We start from the raw sequence: 22996 nt of genomic DNA on the forward strand, positions 1-22996 counted from the left end.
GTCATGTGGACACTCACTTGGGGCATTTCTCTAAAGGGAATTGTTTCAAAGCGTGCTCTTTTGGTGATTTTTGCTGGTTGTACTTTCATCCGAAACTGTTAGTGATAAGTCTAATTGCTGAAAAAATGAAACCTACTTATGACACAAAAGTTTCCGAACTGTTTCCCAGGCCCTTGTACTTTCATGCCTGGATGGCGGATGATTTACCTGCTGTGGTATTTTCTCCCTTGTGCATTGTTTTGCTCACCTATGCATATATATCTGACACCAGTAAATATGATCATAGTATGGCTTAATTTGCTCTGACTGCTTTTACAATTTAGGCACAGACTGCAAGGCCTTTATTTTTGGTCAGCCTCCTTACATTGTCGAAAAATTCAATATCTTGAAGGCATCCCCAAAAATAGGACCAAAGCAGGTATAATCCGGTTAAAATTCAATGTTTTGGCAGAGAGCTTTATTTCCACCCAGACATTCCCCATAGCAGTCCCATATGTGGTACACTCTCTTGATCTAGATATTTGCAATGTCTTTCAGCAGCTATGAGAACATATGTTTGCGAAGGGGCCTGATCTTGATGAATAAACTACTAATTAATAAATTTAGATTTTTCCATGTTTTATATTTATCCGTGATTGTATTTTTCCTTTGCACCCACAGTGTTGCAGGAAGCACTTGCCCCCTAGCAAGGCCAGTGGAATTATCCCCCAGGGGAGGTTCATATTATACGTCAGGGTCAGTGGGCAATGGTCAATGGTAGCCCCTCCCCCGCCGCGCAGAATGTCCTGAGGGCCACTGTAACTCCTATATCTCCCACATATTCATTGTCCGTCAGCAGAATGGGGGCGCCTTGAACGTTACACCCCTGGACAAGGTTATCTAAAGTATGTGGCAAAATGCCCATGTAGGCAGCTGAATGCAGCACGTTATGTATTTAATACTTATTACTTACACCCTATCTGAAGGCGGTGTGGTGCTGTGCAATAAACTTAGTAACACGCATGGGTGTCTCAGTAAAATTAAATATGGAAAAACAAGAACGATCTTAGTCACTTAAACACGGTCCCAAAAATAGTGGTTTCGGGACATTATTCTCCTTCCGCGATGCTGCGTAAGAGTTTGTATTCTAGACTAGATCACCGGGTCAGAATGGAGTACAGTATCCTGCTTCACAGCCTTCCATTCCTTACCCTGACTCCCTGTCTCCTGGTTACCTGAAGTTGGGACATCGGAATCACCCTCCAGATTGGATGAACATCCTCAAAGAGGCCAAATGACGTGCTACAGGTTCCGCCTATGTCTTACAATGGAAAAGGTTCTGCATTCGGTATCTAGAAAGGAAGACTGGCCCTTGGGATTTCCAGTAAGAGGTCGAAATCTTTGAAAATAGAAGCTCGAGGAACTGAAGGGAGGAAGAGAGAAGGAAAAAGTAGGAAAATAAAGGAAAATAGCTAGCTTCAGGAAGAAGATAGATCAGAAGAAAAGGGGAGCGTGGGCTCTGAATAAGACAAGAATTTATTTATTTTTTTGCTGAGTTTTATATAGCGCGAACTAGACCCGAACTGAATCAGGTATCAGGGCGCTTTACATAGCACCAGTTACATGAGGACACGCATTCATTTTAGGCACGGGGAAGATTAAGTGATTTGCCCGGAATCACAGGAGGTTTTTGGCATCGTTACCGAGACTCGAACCCAGATCCCCAGGTCCGTGGTCGAGCGCCTTAGCCGTTAGGCCAACTCCCCCGATTGATTGAATGATGGAAGGACTAAAAGGAAAAAAATTAGAATGTCTAGGGAAAAATACAATCTAGAGGAACTGAAGGGAGGCAGAGAGGAGAGGAAAGAGCAGGAAAATAAATGAAAATTGCTATCAGTACCACAAGGACAGAGGAGATAACATGAGAAACATAGGCTGTAGGTGGAAAGAGACAGAGGCAAACTAGACGATTCGATAAAACAGGGCGGTTGGCCGAAAACGTGAATAGGGGGTTTAATGACTGGAGGGGAGATAGACTGAGGGAAAAGAGCGAAGGTCAGGGCTAGAAATCAGGGGCGGTTAAGGAATGAAAAGGGCTGACGAAGAGGTTTTATTTGGTCCGGGAAAATAACTCTAGTTTTACCACTTTTCACTGCAAAGTAGCCCACGGGACTCGCCAAGCATGAACAGCAAAAGTGCGCAACTGGTCCGTTTGTGGGCAGTTGATATTTCTGACTTGTACTAGTTTAAATTTACTGTAGTATTTTAAGGGTGGGTTGAACCTACACTTTGATACATACAACCTGAAATATACAAGACTAGATACTCACAACAAAGACAAGCTCCATATAGAAACAGAGAACCAATGTTAGAAGTGAACAAGAACTAAACAATGCATGCAGAAAATGTAAAAGAAAAAGACATGTAAACACAAAGTACATAAGGGGGTCGTGCGGCCTGAGTGAGCCTGGCTGTGTACTAGTAAACATTGTGAGCTGAAACTTGTAAGCGCTTGTATCAATGTATGGTGTCTTTTCTGATATACTCATCAAGGGAATGCCAGTTTTCTGTGCTTTCGCACGGAATAGTACAGATAGGGACACACAATGCAATTGGCTGAAAGAACAGCAGCACATAAACAGCCTTCACCAGTCACCTTTAAGCAGCTCTAGCAACCTCTCACTTTTATATGGGACTCATTCTATATACCACTACCAACCTTTTGGATGCGCAGACCTAACGCAATTTTCTCTCCTAGCTATAACCTGTGGCGGCTCCTCCACAGTGGTGGAATTGCGTTCCCCACTGGCTAAGAGCCAGCAGCTAAAAAATAAAATGATATCTTACTATCGTTTTACTTTTTAGCTGCTGGCTCTAAGCCAGCATTTGCAGGGAGGGGCGGGCCATGGGAGGGGGGAGGAGGACTAGTTTGGCACTTTTAAGTGCACATGTTTGTTAGGACGGCTGTCTTAGGCCGGCCAAACAGACATGCGCATTAGGTTTCTCCAAGATGGCAGTATTGAACAGCCGGGTTGGACAAACAGCACAGACTCCCTGTCCTGAGTGGAGCGTCACAGCAGCTCACTCAGGCCAATCCCCACGCTGTTCTCATGCTTGAGAGCAGCGCTGGAATTGGATGGGAGTTTTGATGCTTTCCCAGGGACTCCTGAGACAGGAACTGCAGCAGAGGACCGCAAGGCGGCTGGCAGCACCTGGTAAGTGTTTTAAACATTTTTTTTTTACATTCACACACCCCTGCTGCATGTTCCTCCTGCATGCTTCCAGCTGGCCTCCTCTTGCCCCCACTCCTGCGCCTCCCCCACCCACCCCACCAGTATTATTTTGTGTCGGCCGCCTTTGGCTGTAACAGTCTTTCAGAGGCACAACCCTGGCTTGTGACTAGCCTTTCACAGTTAAAGCTCATCAGAATGCATGTCGCTGGACAAATTTACCAGAGTTTTCGGATCATCAACTGACATGGTTACCCATACGCTTGTAAGATTAAGATTGTTCTATTTAAGGGCCTTGTTTCGTGGAGTCTCAAAATATACACAAACCTATACAAGGGTATAGATTTTGGTGGCTTCTAATTGCTGCACCAATCTTGCGACTTCTCAGCTTCCGCAGAACAGTTGATGGAAATAATGTTGCACAATGTCAAACATTCACCCCAGTGCAGAGATATGGGCCTTAAATCTATTGTTTTTGCTCCCCATGCCATTCCATTTTAAACCCAGCCATATGCAAATCATTTTTGAACCTGTTCCCCATGGGAACAGTATAGTCCGAATTGCCAGGCCAGACCCTCTTTGGACCGGACCGGAAACGAGTATCCTGGGACCTGTTTCAGGGTTTCACCACTCATCAGCCAGGCTAGCTTGACTCCAGTGGCATGGAGTGCACTGGATCCACATCTGGGCTTACCCGTCCTACTCAGGGTGATAAATGCAAAAAGAAAAATGCATAAGAAAGTTTCAGCACTCTGTCCATCATCTTATTGTGTTAGCATTGTTCGCCATAAGTTAGCAGGGTGTGCCCAGACCTGGGCCCCTTGCTCACTTTGCCACTGGATTCAAGCTAGCCTGGCTGATGAGGGGAGTTACCCCAGAACCGGTCCCAGGATGCTTGTTTCCGGTCTAGGGTAGACCTGGCTTGGCAATTAGGGCTGGATTGTTCCCATGAGGAACATGGTCAAGACCTATTTGCAAATGGTTGGGTCTGAACTGGGGTGGCCAAGTGAGCTAAATAACGATGTTGGATTTACCCCATATCTGATAGTTACTGGGGGTGTGTGTCTGAAAAGTTTCAGCACCAAGTCTATCATCTTATTGTGTTCGCCTTATATTGTCAGGCTGACAAGGCTAGGGGGTGGGGATGACTCCTGGCTCCTTCCTAGCCAATGGGGTAAAAGTTCCCCGGTGTAACCTTACCCACTTTAGTAGCATTTCCTGTTTTCCATATTACCAAAAATCCTACAGTGCCCCTCACTCCAAAATTTGAAGATGAGGAAACCCTTCCACCCTTGTTCAGCGTCTGTGTGCCCATCCAGATGTGAAGCCATGGTAATGAACTTCCCCCTCCTCTGTGGTCACTTCAAATCAGTTCCGGGGTCAGCTTTTCCCCTTTTCCCCCTCTGGATTTGGTGCTGGCCTAACTGGTGGGACCGTTCCATGTGTCACTTAACATTTGCTTATGACAGGGGGCACCCTTCTAAGTAAATACAGCTCCTGAGTACTCCCAACTGGTCTTCCTGCCAGGGAAAGAGAAATACCTACCTACACTCAAGCCATTGTCTCTGCTCAGGGAGCAGTTTTCACACCTCATCAGGGTTAGACACTCACTGGGCTACCACTGAAGGGCTAATGCAAAATAGCCCCTGAACATTCAGGGAGGTAAAACGTAACTTTCGAAAAGTTACTTTTTCTTAATATTTCTTAAAAACCTGACTTTTGCCATTAAGTTGGGCTTTTAAGAAATACTAGCTGGCAGAATAAATATTCAGTTCCGCTTGCCATTGTTTCTCTATGGACCACACAGCTTTGCAACAGTGGAAATAGCATTTGAGTGCAAGTGACTGCAAGGATACATTAATTTTGAATTTGTACTTGTCCTATTTTCAAATACCATGCATCCTGCCTTGTGGGCTGCAGGCCTATAAAAGGGTGGATTTATCAATGATAAGAGGATTTTTCTTCCTGTCAAAATAGGTTGGCTACAGTGGTAGGCTTGTAGTCACTTTTTCTTGGTCACACTAGTGGATGACACAGTACTGCTGTGGTGCATAGGTGACATTTAACTTTTTCTGCAATGAGTGTATTCTGGCAAAGTTAAATAGGCCAATTCGGAGTTAGCTAATGTTACTATCTGTTAGGGATCAGAGCACACACATCCGCCGGGGTCTGGGTATCCGTGTCCAAGTGCAAAAAAATGCAGCATTAGTCCACAAAAAATGGGAGTGATCATGCAAAAAGAGACACTTCACTCTATATTTCACTGAAAATATATATATATGTACATATGTATTCTTGTGAAAATAAATGTAGACCAATAAAGCATGTTATGTACTAGAAGTATGCTAACAAACGCACAATCACACAGTTATTGCTGCAATGCATGCTAAAACACTGCCTATCACTTCATGTTACTTTCCAGAATATGTTTACAGCAGAAAAGAACTTGAGTCATCCTCACAAGACAAAGTTGTTATGATTCTATCCCACTGCACGGATTTAACCTTGCATGCTCTGGTTATTGTTGCAATTCAATTGTAACTGCAGCACTTGATAGAACTGCCTCGCATAACAGCGTTGTTTATCTCTGGTGAGGGAGGCGAGGGGGGGTATCATGACGCACTTGAAGCTTACATCTTCGTCTATATGGTTAAGGTGCATGGCAGAGGCACTGTCTGTCATATGGGGTGCAGTGAGTGAGGGAGTGCTGTGTATGAAGAGATGTGTGTGAGAGACTGGCTTTGTGAGAGAGTGGACATGTGTGTGTGGTTTTGGCGGGAGAGAGGACAAGCTGTGAAATAGTGATGGGCTGCTTTGAATGAGGTAATGTGGTGCCTTCATGAAGTGATGTGTGTAGGAGAGTAGGGTCTGCTTTCTATGGTTACCCCCACTTTTCGCTGTGTTTCACTGGTTTTTCGACTTTCTGATGGCTGTGGCCCTGCTAATCAGGCCCACAGCCTGGCTGTTCTCTCTCTAAATTGATACCATGTACCAGATTGGTTACTAGGTCACCCTTGTGAGCCCCTGTATATGGTACCTTTGGTACCCAGGGCATAGGTGCACCCTAGCCCTACCAGGGGCTGCAGCACGTATAGTGCCACCCCTGGTTAGCCTTCAAAACTGACACCACAGGTCTGTACTTACAGCCTGGGTAAGGTGGTGTAATCACCCCTTACTTAGATATAGTATATCTATATTTACCTTATATGTAGACACATAGTAACCTATAAGTCAATCCTATGGCAGGCCTTGACAATCCTGGAGGCAGAGTGCTTGGTTTTGTGTGAGAGGGTGCCCTAGCATGAGCTGAGCCCCTCTGCAGCTTTCGGAACCATCTCTTATAGCTGTTCTATGATATAGCCATACCATATACTCTTGGGTGCATTATAATCCTGGCAGTTAATGCTAACTTTGGTTTGGCTTTATCAAAACATGTCGTATAAGGTGTCTAACACTTTGGAATACTACCCCCCCCCGCCAGTTCTGGCGGCGGGGGTAGCATTTCACCCTTTTAAAGGGAGAAGACATGTAGTTACTGGTAAACCCGGTTAAAGTTAAACAGAGCCCCAGCATCACAAAATGGATGCTGCTGCCACAGACAGGAGTCTGCCCACCTGCTGCTGGACAAAACTCCGGCAGGGGAGGCCTGGACAATGGGTTTCCTGTCCAGGGAGGTCCACCACCCTGGACAGGAAACCTCCCCAGACAGGCTTTAGTGTATTGGGTCAGGGAGGGTTGCATTCAGTGAATGCTTTTCAGACACTGCCTGGGGCACACAAGGTGCTCCATGCATTTCCCAGTTCAAACCAGTTGCTGGGGCACTCAGCCCCAGCTCTGGCGCGAAACTGGACAAAGGGGAAGGGGTGTAACCACCCTCTCCCCAGGTCCACCCATAGGAACGACCTTAGAGTTAGTCCAACCCCTAAACTTGCTATAAGTATAGAACCCCAGTCCCTGGGGCTTTAGATTACCCTGGATGAAACTCTGCAACATATATCTTGTACCTTCGACATTCCATATCGACTGGAAGACGGAATAAATCTCCCTTGTGGTCAAGGAGTGACCACCCTGTCCAAACAGGCACCAACAGCATCTTTGCCGGTCTGCATTTTTGAGGCTCCCACCGGATCCTGAAGTATCTGCGACACAGGACACGGACTTCCAGACATCTCTGACGTTGACCTGCGCTCCCAGCAAAGCTGAGACCTGTAGTGGACACAAGAGACGTTGGACTGGAACTCCTGGACATCCTGCTTTTTTGCCACTTCACCTACTTCCCGAAGAATCCTGAAGTTGTGCATTGGGTTATTTGAAGCCCCTGTCCGAGCACCTTTTGCACCGATGCTCAGAGGCCCACACTCCACGAGTGTCCCGTGGTCCCGCTTTGTGTATTTCAGCTCGACGCATCTTCGCGGTGCCTAGTCCGTTGGCTGGTGAGCCCCCACGAAGACCAATCTCCACTTTCTTTAGCTTTCCTGATTGCTCCAGGCTTGCTCCCACTCCTCTCCAAAGGAGGAGTTCCTCAGACCTTGATGGTCTGCACTGAAGCCCATCTCGACGTCCTGCGTGGATTGAGTTTGCCAAGGCTTGTTGGGTCCAATCCGGATTCCGACACCGCAGTCAACTACATCTTTCATGGCACAGCTCGAATCCAGCTCCTGGTCGTCGACGACGCCTACTGGTCCTCGCGGCTGAAGAGATAAGCTTCACCTTTTTACCTGAAATCACCCGACATCAGCTAACATCTTCCTATCGCCATCCTGGTCACTGGCTAATGACCCAAACTCTGTCTCCTCTGCTTTCAGGTTCTTCACATCTCCGATCCACCCTTGGATACACCGTTGACACTTTTCCTCTGGTCGCCTGCAGCACTTCTTCGCAGCTCTCCATTTGAATCGACAATGAAACCCAACACCAAAAGACACCTATGCACCCAGCTTCCCTGGGTGACGTAACATGAGTACTCCGGTGCTCCCGTGGGTCTTGACTCTCGAAGTGTCCTTAATCTTTAAAATTGTAACTTGTTCGTTCTCCATAGAAAGTCAATGGTAACCCGCGGCTGTGTTTAGACACTTCACACGTCTCCCGTGGGCCTCCTACATCCTAACCTTTGGTGGTTCTTGGCAGCCCCAGCAATTCCACAGGCCCTAGGCCTGCTTTCTAACTCAGAAGTGGTTCTTTTACCACTATTTTAGTATATGGTTTGTGAGGCCCCTAGGGCATAAGGTATACTGTGCAACTTATCGTATGCTAATTAAGTTCCTTGTATTGTACTTTTACCTCTGACCTCATAAAGAGTCCAGAGGGGTTGTGTTTAGAATAAATACATATATATTTGATATATACCTTGTGTGATGTGCTTTCATTTGATCATTCAAGAGATTATAATTGGTAAAACAACTAGCTTAACTTGCCTCTAAGTCTTAGCCTGAAGGCTGCTCTCCACAGCTACCACTAGGATAGCTTTCTATAAGGTTGACTTTATAACCTACCATCAATAAGGGTCGTTTGGACTGGTGCAAGGTGCCCACTAGAATAGTGGACATCATATACCAAGCCAACTTCTCACAATGTGGACATAACATATTTTGTTGTCTTTGTGAGGAAGAATGGCGTGTTGGGTGTGAATTAATGTAAATAATCAGTCCAGCGATATTGCTCAACACATAAGCATTTCAGGCATTGCAGAAAGCTTAAAATATAAAAGTGCCCCCCCAGCCCGCATGTTTATTTATATATGTGTATACACATGCTGTGTGAGGGGCATTATATATTATCTTTATACACTCTGTGGGGGATATTCACATTAACGTGCGATAATCATCGCCAAAATAGGTTAACGCAATTTTTCATATCGCAGTAAAATAACTCCTTGTTAACGTTGTATTCACAACACGGTGGTAACATGCAATAGTTTCCCTGTAACGTGTCAAATGTCTGCGATAAAATTACCAGGACGGCGATAAAAATCTAAACCCGAACGTGAAAAAAGTGGCGATGGGGCCCTTCAGCGATAAAAAAAATTCAGCGATATGCAGCGCCAGGCATGCAAGTCCCACAAGTCAGGCGGGAAAGAACCATGGAGGTAACCGGAGCAAGTACAGAGGACAACCAGAACCCCACAAGACCCACGGTGGACCAGCCTGGGACCTTTGGGTCAGGGAAGGGCAATTGTGTGGCTGAGGGTCATGCCATTTTCGGAGGGTCAGCTGCCTCGGTGGTAGTCCGCGGGGGGGGGCCTGGGGGTGGTCGCAGTGGGTGTTGTGGCCCTCTTGGGTCTCCAACTGCATGATCAGAAGCTCCATGACATGTGTTGGTCTTCAGATGTGACTCTGGGATGGGTTCCCTTTCATACTGCAGGTTGTCGTCCTGCTTAACACCAGTAAAATGCAGGTGGTAAATCCCTGCTGCTAACGCGCCTTATCGCCTGTTTTTGGATTTCCTCGCCGATCTGGCTGGTCATTGAGAATATTGCGTAGTGGTGTTTTCGTGTGTTTTTGCACGGGAACGGCTACTCTTCATATCATTAGCGTTAGTTGTTGCTCTCGTCCGTGGCGATGTTTTTGTGGCAGCTAAAACTGGCGATATCGGCAGTGTGCACCAGCTTGAGAATAGGGCGATAATCGCCACTTTGCCGGCGCTAAAGTGCAGATAAATCGGCGATAAGTCCTTGAGAATATGTATAAAGAAGATGCGAAAATAATAATAATAATAATAATTTGTGCCGCGAGTTTTGCTGGTTTGCGCTGTCATTTCCAGAGAAGTAGATGTAGGAACAGGGATCAGAAATAGCTGCATTGCTGTGCTAGCACACACTGCGTTCTGTTTGCATGGTCGTGGCCCTGTTTAAAGGGCCCATTCTTTTATTGACAGACATCACTCCCACACTGAGGTTGGGTGAAGTTGTGTTTCATTTAAAGGCGTCTGCTGGAGCTCACATGGGGGAGTGCAGTAGCCCAGACACCTGTGGGTATGCCGCATCTAAAACCACTACCACACCCTCATGAAGAAGCCGCAGCTGTTGCACTAAAACATTGGTCACAGGTCCCCCAAGTCTTCCAGATCTATTTACAAGCGGTCAATCTAGTCCATGTTTTTCCTTTCCTTCTCTAGTAGTCATGTTTATTCCCTTATAAATGTAGGACTACAAGTACCAGAATATGAAGAAAAACCTGAACTGCATGTTCTGCTCACACAAGGCACTGAGAACCTTGAGAGCAGTGCTGCATTGGTTGGAATAAAAATCCTAACTCTAGTGCTTTGGAAAACCAATGGGATGATGATGCACTGGAGGAGAGACAGCACAAAAACATGGCCAGATCTGAGGATCCTTTCCCAGATTGCCGCAATCAAAGGGAAAAGACTGGCAGAGAAAGGAGGAAGGGCTATAAGGAAGCTGGACTGGCAGATGTCCGTCTGTTTTCACGTTAGTTGCTTCTACTTATTACTTTCCCTTGGGCTGCAGATAAACCATGCAAATATGCTTTGATTTGAAGATGTGTGTATTCTTCACAAGAGTGGGCTAGGAAAGGAGGGAGTACGATATATATAGGGGAGTATGTTTAATAGATGTAACTTTCTTCATGTAGGCAACCAACTTGTTCTCATGAATTCAAACAGCCTTTATTTCCAGAAGTGTTTTGTCCTGCTGGGCCAATCTGAAAGAGACTACTAGCCGCAGATTCCTTCACGTAGAATTAACCCCAGGCGTGAGACTGGATCCGGAAACTTGTTTGCCACAGCAGGCGTGGTCCGCACACGTGACATCAGCGAAGTAACATAAGCCCCACACCGGCGTGCCTGCGTCAGTTTTTTCCTTTTCCGCGTGCAACGCGGATCCGGTCTTGCTACAGGCCTGTTTTGGGCCCTTCTTTCTCCTCATTGTACTTTTCTTTTGAGGAACAGTGTGCGAATGCCTTCGGGCTTCAAGACTTGCACGTTGTGTGGGCGTCTTATGGCGACGACAGACCCTCACCTCATTTGCATGTGGTGTTTAGGGGAGGATCACAGCACAACTGATTGTGAGGCGTGCCAACAGTTGCAGCCGAAGGCGTGGCAGGAGCGCCGGATGAAACTACTCTTGACGCGTCTCTCCAGGTCCACTTCTTCCCCTCGATCAGCCTCGACAGACGGCTTCAGGTTCGGAAGTGGTCATCGTCCTCACCCTTCTCTGATGACGCGTGAGTGTCGCTCCCGAGTGGGTAAGTGTCGCAGCTTGTCCCCGGGGCCTGGTGCCCGGCCTACCGGGGTCGTGGGCTCTCCGCAGGTGATGCGGACCCCTATGTCGTCCTAACCACCGTTTCCCGGTGATGGGGCGTCGAGAATCCAGATGGAGACATACGCGGTGGCTTTGTAGGCCTCGCTGGCGTATCCTCCTCCTTCCCCTGCTGGGGCATCAGAGGATCCCTCGCCATGCGCGGGGCCCTCCGTGGCGTCAACTGGCTCGGATCCAGGTTTGGAGGATGCTGTTGTGGTGTGGCCCCTCGGGGTCCTTCCTTCAGTCCACAGCGCCTCTGCGTCGCCGCAAACTCCCGCGGGAGTCCCTGTGGTGTCACGGTGGTCACCGGGTCTCGGGTCACATCTCCGAACCCCTCTTGGTCCTTCGACAAGGTGATCCTGTCTAAGGCAGAGGTGACGCCGCTACGGCGCCGGCAGCTGCTGGACCGGGCGGCGCCACAGGGGTTGGTGGACCCTCCTCGTCCCACTATGGGTCGAGGGTGGGCGGGGACCCCTCGCCCTCCTCCGGGCCTTTCTCCTCCCTCCACACAGGCGGCTGCCTTGTCCGAGGGCGAGTCGGAGGTTGAGTCGGGCCTGGGGGCACCGCATGGTTTGCCGAGCCACCTCGTCACATGCTGGGCCGAGGTTGGCGGAGAGTTTTGTGCCACTCCCCTGGTCCTTCTCGCTCCACTACGCAGGCAGCTGCCTCGGCGGAAGTCGAGTCGGCGCTGTTCCGGCACCGCCCCTTGGCCAGTTCAGCTCAGGCCCCGCTCTGGTCCCCGACGCAGTGTGACTTTTTGAGTAGCACTGTCCGGCGTCTTCCTCGGTGTCTGATGGTGTTGATGTCCTGCCTCAGACGGCAGACTCTACAGCTCCACACAGAGGTTATGCCGTGAATTCATCTTCGGGCGCTCCCTCTTCTCCGGAGGCTGGCTGCATATTGGTGTCGTCGTCCCCGGAGACTAGCCACCGTGTGGTTTCTTTTTCACCGACGTCGTCGAAGGGTGACTCCCCGCTATTCCTGAGGCCAAGGTGTTCGCCGGAGGAGCGGCTGGTCCCCCATTCTTTGGTTCCTGCTGACTTCCAGGTCTGGCCTTTGCCCGTCGCGCTTGGCTTTGGGGACGGCAACCTTATTTGCAGTTGTCGCCCACGGAGGAGCTGCTTTCTCCACCGCAGGGCCCTACAGAAGCGGGTGCGGCCTTCGCTCACGCGGTGTACACGGCTGTGGGCATTCTGCATTTGGGTGACCCATTTCCCGGTGGACCATCTCTTGGAGGTTGTCCACCAGGGCTCTGGTGGGAGGGAGATCTTGCTTCCCTTTGAGGGATCGCTCCTTTCTTCCCTGACGGGGGCTTGGAGGCATCCCGCCTCCGAGGATCCGGTGCCTCAACACCTTCTGCACAGGCACCTTCTGGCACTGCGTGACCCGGCATGTCTTTTCCCCCACCCCTCTGCCTCCAGTCTGCTTTTACAGACTGCTTTTCCCTCCCTGCTGCCACTGTCGACTCCCCCGTCCCGGGCAGGCCGCTGGCTGGACCGCCTGGGACGGCGGGGGCGCAACATGTTCGCCATGACCAGCGCTGCCCTGCGGGCCCTTAACACCTTGTGTTTATTGGCTAGGGCCTCCACTTTTTTGTCGGACTCTGCTGAGTCTCTGGGACCTGCAGCTTCCCAAGAGACTGTTCAGGTGGACTTGCGGCCTCATGCGTTTGATGGACGGGAGCTAGCGGCTTTTATTCACCGCTCCGCTCTGGACATCTCGGAGGTGCCGGGCCGGACCGTGACTTCCTCCGTCGACCTCCGTCGCCATGCCTGGCTTCGGGACGGCGTGTTCCCTGAAAATATTCGGGAGCGGCTCATTGATCTTCCGTTTGATGGCAGCTTGTTGTTCCATGCCTCAGCTGACTCCGCCATACAGAGGTTCCTGGCAGGGCTCCGTCCTCCTCCTCCTCCTCCTCCTCCTTATCCTCCTCCTCCTTCTCCTCCTCCTCCTTCTCCTCCTCAGTGACTGCTGAGTTGAGCTGGTTCCGGACCTTCTTGGGCCGGTTGCCCTTGCTGTAGATTCTGTTTTTCGGCCATTGAGCCCTCCCTGTTGGGGCTTTGGCCTTGTTGGCTGCTGGACTGCCCTTTTGTGTGTGTTTTTGCTGGACTTGTTACACAGACTTGGCCCTGAGATTAGGCCTTCTGTTTTTCTTTGGGCTGCTTGTCAAGCCTCCTGCGGGGGGGTGTTTTTCCCTGTGCCTGTTTTGTTTTTTCCTCTGCTGCGGAACTTCTTCCAAAGAGTGTTGCCATATCTTGGGACTTACTGTACCCTATGTGGGGTAGTGGTAGCTATTATGTAGCTGAGCTCTACTGGGGAGTGCTGGGCGCCTTCAGGTGCCTGTTATCCATGGCGTTTTTTGTATGTTGCTATTGCTCCTTGGGATGGTGTGCACGGCCCATTGTGGTGATGTGCCCGGGCATTCCTGCCCTTCCTGCTCTTGTTCTGAGAGCTGGGGCACTTCTGTGTTCTTCTTGCTTTTGGCGGCTTGTGGCTTGGGTGCAGTTCTGGATGGCCTGTGGCCTTCCCTCTGGGTAGACCCGCCCCCCTTTCCCTTGTTTCCTTGGGCCCTCAAGGTCTTCTTGTTCCTCTGCCTAGCCTGGCATTGGATGGAAGCTATGTTACCTTGGGGGTGGAGTGGGGTGCTTCGGTCTCCGGCCTTGCCCTTGGTCCCTCTGTGGTGAGTGTACGGGCCTCTTCAGTCTTCCTCCTTCATCCCTCTGGGGGTTGCTGGTGTTTGACTTGTGGGGGTCTTCTTGCCTGGTAGGGTCGAGGTTTCTTCCCTGGTCTGAAGGTTTGGTCCCCTGTGGGTCCCTCTTTTCTGTCCAGACTGAGGGGGTCCTATTGCAGACCCTCCGTCCCTGTGGATATTGCTAGGGTACCTATTCTACGTGTAGGAATCTGCGGCTAGTAGTCTCTATCAGATGTACAAGTTACTTACCTTCGGTAACGATGTATCTGGTAGAGACGATTCTAGCCGCAGAGTCCTTCACTGCCGGCCCTTCCTCCCCATTCTGCGAGGACCCCTGGGCTGGTCTTCGGTACTCGCCTCCCGGTGGGGGGCTCAGTCTCCTGTGAGTTCCTCCTTTTGTTCTGGAGGGGGGCTCCGTCCTGTTGCTGTTCGTCCCCCCCTTTGGTTCTTGGAGGGTGGGTTGCGGTGCTTTTGTGCTCCGCTGCTCTGGCTGCTCCAGGTTGGGTTGCTCCTCTGCCAAACTCTAAATTGGGGTCCTCTGGTCGTGCCTTACCCTTGTTCCCTGGGGGGTGGTTGCCCTCTGTGCTGGGGTGGCTTGGAGGTTGGTGGTTCCTGCCTGTGGGTCTGGCTCCCCTTCCTTGTTTCGGTGTGAGGGCTGTACACCTGCTATGTGCGTCATGACTTTCACGCAGGTTCCTTGTCTCCGGGGGACGAGGGGGGCTGTCTATGTTCTGGCAGGGTGGCTGCTCTGGGCTCTGCTCTGTTCTTCCTTCTGTCCCTGCCCTTGGACGCTACAGTCTTGCACTGTTCTTTATGGTGTCTTCCACTTGTTCTTTTTTCATATACTTTTTCGCACACTGTTCCCATGCTCCCACAGTTTTTTGTCTGGTGGCTCCGCGTTGTGGTGCGGAAAAGTTCTTCGAAGAAAGCTGCCGTAGGCGCGCCGGGGTGGGGCATATGTGACCTCACTGATCTCACGTGCGCGGACGACGCCTGGGCGGAGTTGCGTGATGTTGTCCCGCCTCCGGCTCGCAGGGATGCTGGGGCAAAAAAGTTTCCAGATCCAGTCTCACGCCTAGGGATAATTCTATGTGAAGGAATCTGCAGCTAGGATCGTCTCTACCAGATACATCGTTACCGAAGGTAAGTAACTCTTACATCGTGTGCACGCTTACTTAAAGGCTATACCCCTGAAGTGTATGATGAGCAACAGAAACGGATGAAAGATGACCGCTGAAAGCCGTGTTTTGCGAGGGAAAGTGCCTGGCTGAATTACTCTGCGACAATAGGCGCTAGATCCCAGCACAGCTCACTGAGCCCTGGGCCGCAGTGACACCCACCAGACTCGCGTGCAGTGTCGCTGGGCTCTGCTGCCATGTAGAGGTGCTCCAAAGAGGTCATGGACATAGCTGAGCCACGGGCTGACCTGGCTCTAAGAGCCTAAGGCTGAGCCGAGCCATCCATAAGGTGTCGCGTAAATTGTCCAATCATATATTTTGCACATACCAACACATTATTCACAAGATTTCTTGTGCAAAGTATGTATTGTGAATGTATATCTTTAATATGAAAACCTATTTTTGAACATCAGGTTGCCTTATTTGTAGAAGTGTCGCCTGTTTCCCACAGACAGTTCTACTTTGCAGGCCGCGACATACAATCCAGTGAATATAATGAGAATATTGAACACTGCAGGTCCCTGAGTGTGAAGTGCTGTTTGGCAAAAACCAGGGCTGACTGGGGGTGTCTACAGCAGGGGTCCTTTTGGTATCTCAAGCAGCAAATATCAGACAGCATTTGTAAAAGCAGAACACTATTGTCTATTATCAGCACTTGGATTCACTAACTGAAGTAATGGAAAGCGCGCCTCACACAGACAGATTTTATTAATGTTTAACAAGCAGACATTCAATCATTGTGCGCATGCGTGCGAGTGTCCTGTAATTGCGTTCAGGGCTGCTTCTGGCAGTTTAACAGGCTCCAGTTCCCCGGTGACACTTTACTTCATTAAGACTTTGGAGAGGCGCCAAGTGCACCTGTGTTATTACAGGCAGCACTACAGCAGACAGGGTGATAAATGGCGCATCGGGAAGTCTCATTGAAGACTACACATATTCTGTGTACAATCCCAAGGAAACAAGTGCCTTTCACACCCCATTGAAATCCGCTGTGGAAGGGCAGGCGAGTGGTTCCGTAGGTGCCTGCTGGCAGCATCCTGGAGTTGAGTCGCTCCAGAATACGTTATCAACAGAGACCTTGGCTCTGTGGATTAGCACGGACGTGTCCACGGGGCCCAGCGGATCCGCTGGAGTATGGCTGTGCTAGTACTATTCTGGGGCCTCTCACAAGGTGGGCGTGCACCTAATCGGGTGACCGACTGGCATGGGTGCAAATTCAGGATGGTGAGTGTAAAATTTCAGGACAAAGGGTCAAAATTCAGGACATAATCGCAGGACAGAAGGTAAGTTTTACAGACACATACGTGCCATTGTGAGATGTAAAGTGGCACGCATAGGATGCAGCTGATTGGGACTTGAAGTGCTGGACTAGAGTGCAGTCCTCCGAGTGGCCAGATTTATGTGCCAGGTCACTTCGGGTATTCCATGTCTGTTCAGCTGGTGATGAGTGGTATAGGGGCTGGTACAGTACTGAGTGATGGATGAGACTCACAGCGTACAGGTCTTCCATGAGGGTCAGAGCATGAAGCAGGAAAACAGAGTTTTTAACCAGCCTGCGTTAGCTATAACTGGTGGCACACTGCTGAGTGTTATGGTATTATTGTGGGTTAGAATGATTAGATAGGAGTTGAAATTACTATATAGTGACCTGGCTAGTGGCGAGCCATATATCAGCCGTCCTTATTTTGCCTATGTATTGGAAATAGCATACGGCTTGGGCTGTTTCATTTCTGTGAGCTGTAAACTGCAGATTCTTATTGATGCACCGAATTGTGCTACAAACTAGAAACTGTATACAAAGTTAAGGCATAATTGTAGGGTAGTAGGAGGCACTGTATTTTACATACAGAATATTTTCTATTGAATGGAAGCAAAATGTCAACATGCAGTTTTACTGATAAAACTATATAGCACACAAATACTAATGTGTGGAAATCCAGTTTCAGCAAATATGTATCATTTGATATCACCAAGTAAAGTGCCTTGATTGCCATTCCCTCATTTTTTAGGTCTCGCCTCGGCAGTGCTTGCTCTGCATGCGCTGTCTCACCGAGACCTAAAGTAATCTGTATGTTGGCTTAAACTTCATGTAATCTGTTTTTCCGCTTCCGATTGGTTTACTTGTGGTAGTGTTGTTGTTATCTCCCTTTCTGTTGGCTGTTGGTCATTTGCTAACTTCCTTGTAGTCCCGATACAGCGGTGCCTAACTACAGTGTTAGTTCGCTCTGCTTGAACTTCTTTTAATTGAAGTGGAGTGTGCCATCTGTTTTTCACGCTGTAACCTGCCTTTGTAATTGGAGACTTTTGAGCAGCTGGCTAGCTTTTGCTGTGTGATTCCTATGCTCCTCCACCCCACCGTCTCTGCTTTCACTCCCCCTCGGTCACAGAGGGGGGTTGTGCTGCTGTATGAGGCATTTTTATCAGCGTGGCTCACTTTCAGGTGCGCCGCGCTGGTTCTGCTTTCATTCTTGTATTTATTTACCCTCCTCCTCCACCCCACTGCTCTCCTTCGCCATAAGGCTGAAGAGCTGCCAGCAGAGACCGGTGTCCCTGCCTTGCCCGTTGCTGAAAATCACCGTTTGCAGCGCTTGTTAATCAGTGTTGTCTTCCGCACAAAGTTATTGTTTCTCAGAAGCACGCTGAATTCCTCTGACAAAACCAGCTCATTTTGCTCAGTATCCGCTCATAAAGATCTTTAATCAGATCAGCCTGAAGTACAAAGCCAGCGGGGCTGCGATCCGTCAGTATATCAGATACGGGGTGTCAGAACTTGCAGACAAACTTGTTCATTAAATATATAAAACTGTCAGTTGAGTGTTAACGTTTGCGTTTCTTTTTTTCTCCTAAGGTACGCCTGTATTTCAGAGCAAAGGACTTAAAAAGGCGTTTACGTGGTACATAGCTTGTGGTAAATGTCTGCAAAGACGGAAGGCGTAGGCGAGTTTGTGAAGCTTTGCCCAGTGCAACCCCCTCTCTAAAGCACTTTCTGCTGCACTGGCATCGGCAAATTAATCAAACCTCAGGCAGTCTCGAATCCGACCAATCACGCAGAGCCTCCCCATCTAAAAATCCAATCAGCAGACCATTATTTAATTTGAGTCTTTCAAGCCAGGAAGATAATTCTTACAGATAGTTTTTTTCTTGTTTTAAGAGGGCAAGGGAGTACCAATTTAAAACCAGCATAAAACTTGGGGAACTGGATTGAAGTCTCGGCAATAACGCTCAAGAACCTGTGATTTGGGCAAATCACTTAATCTCTCCGCATTACACTATTTATCCGTGGCTTATTTAACATACCGTATTGCAGTTATTTCAATGCAAATCTTGCCTTTTACACTTGGGGATTGTCTTTATTTATTACTTTGTAACTGTGCAGCGTTTGGCGTATTTCCTTCTTTGTCCATATGTTATGTGTGTTTTGTTGGGGCCCACAACAGTGTCAAAGCATTGTAGTTAGCGGGATGCAAATGTCGCATTTTACATTGGGGGATTGACGTTATTGACTAGCCCAAAACTTGGGGAACCGGGTTGAAGTCTCGGCAATAACGCTCAAGAACCTGTGATTCTGGGCAAATCACTTAATCTCCCTGTAGCTAAGAAATAATGAATGTTTCAATCTGTAACGAAACTGGTGCTGATGTAAAGCGCTCTGATACCCGATGCATGGGGTCTAGTTCACGCAAGTTAAAACTCTTTCCCAAAACCCCACACCTAGCACAAGTATGATACGGGAAGGAAGGGTGAATTGGCAGCATGCCATAGTTAGGGGCACCTACAACCTATTTTTTTTAATCTGTATATCGCTTACTATTGTATCCTTTTTTAGGTAGCCTAAATTGTAGCTCTGCACTCGCCTTTACATTGGGGATTGACTTCTCAGGAATACTTCTCAGTTCAGTGCTGAGACAGTTACAGGACTCACATATTGCACCACTTTTTTGAAATGGATATGCACCACTATTAAAGCCAACTGCCTATTTTAAAACGTATATAACATGCAGAGGGGTTCTTGTGCTTTGTTACCTCCTGCTCCTGTTATGTTCCTCTGTTTTCCTGTAAGTCTTTATTCTCAATCTCTGACATCATACCAAGTGAAACCAGAATTGTAAAACCTAGATTAAGTGTGATGACAGAGTGAATTTGAGTGGCGGCAAAACTCAATCAATCATTCACTTGTCTCAGTGAATTAGTCTGTGGCATGTGGATTACAGACGGCTTACTGCAGCAAGTGCTTAACTGAAATACTCGCTGCAGTGATAGGTCTGTAATCGACATGCCACTGAATCCTGAGCTGTACGCATTCTGTGCAGGATTGAAGCTTGCACTATTGATATCAAACTACCTGTTCTGGCAGGAAAAGGCACGTGTGCTACTGCTCAGTGGCGTGTTGAACCTTGAGGGGGCCCCCCTGCAGGGTAAGTGAAGGGGCCCCCTCCGGACTCAAGCTAGAGCTCCCCAGCATAAGTGCGGTGCTGACGGGGCCCCCTGGAGGGTGAGGGCACCTCCCCCCCCGCACCGCGGGGGCTGCAGGGGCATGTGTTACGCCCCTGCTGCTGCTATCTGGGCTCTATCTGTGCTATGAAGGAGGGAAGCTTGCACTGCTGCCAGGCTCGCAACACCCATTGGGCTCAAAGGGCTTCAGCGATCCCTGTCGTGTGTTTCAGCCCAGGCTGAGACAGCTTCCCGGGCACACACACAGCCGCACCCGAGTATTTCACAGGTCTTAAAAAGACCGATTGCTTGTTATCGAGGCTTTGTTGTTTTTTCACCCCTTCTAAGAGCCCCTTCATCTCCACTCTGGCTATTGGTGGAAGAATTAGCCTCCCCCTCTTAAATTTTTTCTTAGCCCCCTCTTAAATTTGGCTCTAGTTGCACCTCTGACTGCTGCTGCTTTGCTATACCAAGGGCCTCTGGAGTTACGCGATCTTCGGAGTTTTTTGCATAAGTATGGATTTTCCTCATTTGGGTATAATCTCCCACCTCCTTACAGTCGGCGTTTTCTGCATAATTATAGATTTGCCTCATTTGAGCATAATCTATCACTTTATAATCTACAGATTAAAAAAAATATATATATATATATTGTTAATGGTTTAAACTCATCAAATGTTACTCAAAACGCTGTAGTATGTTCCTGCACAGTAGAAGACCCTCTGCAAAAATTGACTAATTATCTTTCAGTTGTTTATTGCTGCTTTTGATTATTAAACTGGTACTAATGAGGTGAAATCTTTGCCCAGACAGTGTTACCATGAGCAACAAGCATTTGCAATGCAATAGGTCTCGCATTTGCGAGACTTTGAGCTACTGGCATTGTAAATGACATATCTTTATCTATGTGTTGGTTTTGAAAACATGTAAATAAAAGGCATTGTCATTTACAATGCCAATAGCTTAAAATTTCGTAAATGCGAGACCTATTGCATTGCAAATGCTTGTTTTCAAAACCTTTTGACCACGTTCAGCCTCAGCAGGCAGTGCTGTGTGTATTCGACCAGTCATTATTTTGATTGCCATTCAGTGTTGCCCTTTCTTTAATATTGACATGTACTTGTAAACATGCACTGTTTGTTAAACAAGTCTAGGATCGCAGTTTTCATCTATCTGTTACAATTACAACTGTTCAAAATTTGTATTCACACAAATTTCACATTGTGATTGGTTTATTTTCCTAGTACTGGCGAAGATGAATGCTTCAGCTTCCTTTTCCTTGCTCCTAAGTGGACCATGAAGATGAGCCCCAGAGCAAGGCGCCGACGTCAGGAAGTCACGTGGCTCTCACGTCGTCTTGAAGGTCCATCTTGTGGAGAGAGAATGGGATATGTTCCTGATCTTCAAAGAACTGTGTCATGTCACCTCAGGGGAATCCTGAGATAGGCACAATGGAAGTGTCCTATTGTTCTGAAATGTCTTTGTCAGCCCTTTTACTTTCAAACTAGAAATGTACCCTATGTTGTGAAGGGAAATGAGTACATTTAATTTGCAGAAGAAATTATACAGATGAGCAGGCTGACATTTTGATGTATGTGGTTAGATTTTTCTACCCCATAGCACTTGGAGCTCTCATACCTTGTGACTGTTGTTCTGTCCAGTTGCAACTAATCTCCAGTCCACTGTGCAAAACACTTACATTGCAACTTGTACGATATGCGATGTTTCTGAAAGAATTCCACTACATGGAAAAATAAATAGCATTGCAAAGAAAAGGATTGCATGATAATGTTGAATAGTTTGGGGCAAGAACCTATACAACAGCAGAGGTCTTAACTTATTTCTACTGGTAGCATCATTTGAAACGTTTTAGCAACCTTCCAAGCATTGCATTTAAAAAGGTCACACTTTGTCCAAGCACATTACCAGGATGAGGTTATTAAAGTATACGATAAATGTTTTCATTTACATTGCACTAGATTTTTAAATGGTTTCACCTCATGAAGCCTTTTCGAGACAACCCTAATTGCCCAATGCGGGGAAAAACAGTTTGAAAGTAAGAAAGTACGGCCCACTGTGTATGTGTCCGGCCAAATCCCCTCCCCTTCAATTGGCTGCTTGATTTCTGATATAGATGCCACTAGTAGCTATGTGTTCAGAAGATGTTCAGCATAGAATTGGATCCTGTGCAGGGCACAGATAGTTGCATTTTCAGAAGAACTCTACTTTTATAAGCCCAACATTCTTTAGTTATTATTTGTAATCCAAAGAAGGTATTTTGCATAAAAACTATGCCCCCAGCATCCTAAAATGCTGTGAAGTACACGTATGGCGTCAGTGTCACGCAGTCTCAACAAAAATGCTCCTGTTCACTTGGTTCTTTTTTTCTATAAGTAGTTGTCTTATTTCAGTGGTAGATGTGAATAACTCCTAAATTTGCCAGACCCTATTCACAAAATATTATGTGCCTAGGTTTGTCTTACCGCATACTTAGGTGTGATGTACTCATGAAGAAAGACACTTTAAGATAGGGCTAATTGAAATTTCAGTGGTACATTGTGTTGCTAAATATTTCCTTTGGAGCCCCTGCATATTCTAATTTTTTCTTGGGAACGCATATTATTTTGTTAACATTTTAATTTTAATATAGGACATGTGGGAATGTATTGTGCACTTGTAAATGACTGAATAAGAGTATTTATATGAATCTCCAGATCATAACCAGCAAACCCACAAAACTATAATCAATAAAGTGCCATGGAAAGAGCTCAAATGCGCAGCTAATGGATAACCTACACTAACAAAGTTCAAAACCAGATTGGCAGCTGTAAATAAAAAAAGCTACAAACATTGAGAGCTTTTTGAATAGTTACTTAGTAATGATATCAAAATAAATTCTACTTTAAAACAATGTGTTGGTGTTTCCTGCTTGTTGGTACAATGGCAATGGTCAATGTTTATGGAGTTTTCATTGCTTCTAAAACTGTAATTGTGGATTGAGTTGCCAACATGCTTACACTCGTATGTCTGGATAATATGCGAAAACTAAGTTCTTCAGAGCTGTTTAATTTAGGTGACAGAAAGTGAACCTTGTGTACATGAAGAAGCAAGATAGTATTGCATATTAAGCATTTAACTTGAAATTGTTTCTTTGAAATCTTTTACATAGCTCAATACATTGTTGCAGCAGGGACCCAACTCAGAAGCGGGTAGCTTTGCTAACTCAACC

At 47.5% G+C, this 22996-nt stretch overlaps 1 protein-coding gene across 2 annotated transcripts in view; it reads left to right on the top strand.

The window, feature by feature from the left end:
* PIK3C3 (phosphatidylinositol 3-kinase catalytic subunit type 3) overlaps positions 1-22678 on the top strand; it is an 875540-nt gene extending 852862 nt beyond the window's left edge. For both annotated transcript variants that reach the window (XM_078674734.1, XM_078674732.1), the window contains one exon: positions 21012-22678. In XM_078674734.1, the coding sequence (XP_078530860.1) occupies positions 21012-21026 (15 nt within the window). In that variant the 3' untranslated portion in view covers positions 21027-22678. The remainder of the gene's footprint in view (positions 1-21011) is intronic.
* The last annotated feature ends 318 nt before the right edge of the window (positions 22679-22996 follow it).

The sequence above is a fragment of the Lissotriton helveticus genome, chromosome 2_1, assembly GCF_964261635.1.
Source record: "Lissotriton helveticus chromosome 2_1, aLisHel1.1, whole genome shotgun sequence".
Lineage (NCBI taxonomy): Eukaryota > Metazoa > Chordata > Amphibia > Caudata > Salamandridae > Lissotriton > Lissotriton helveticus.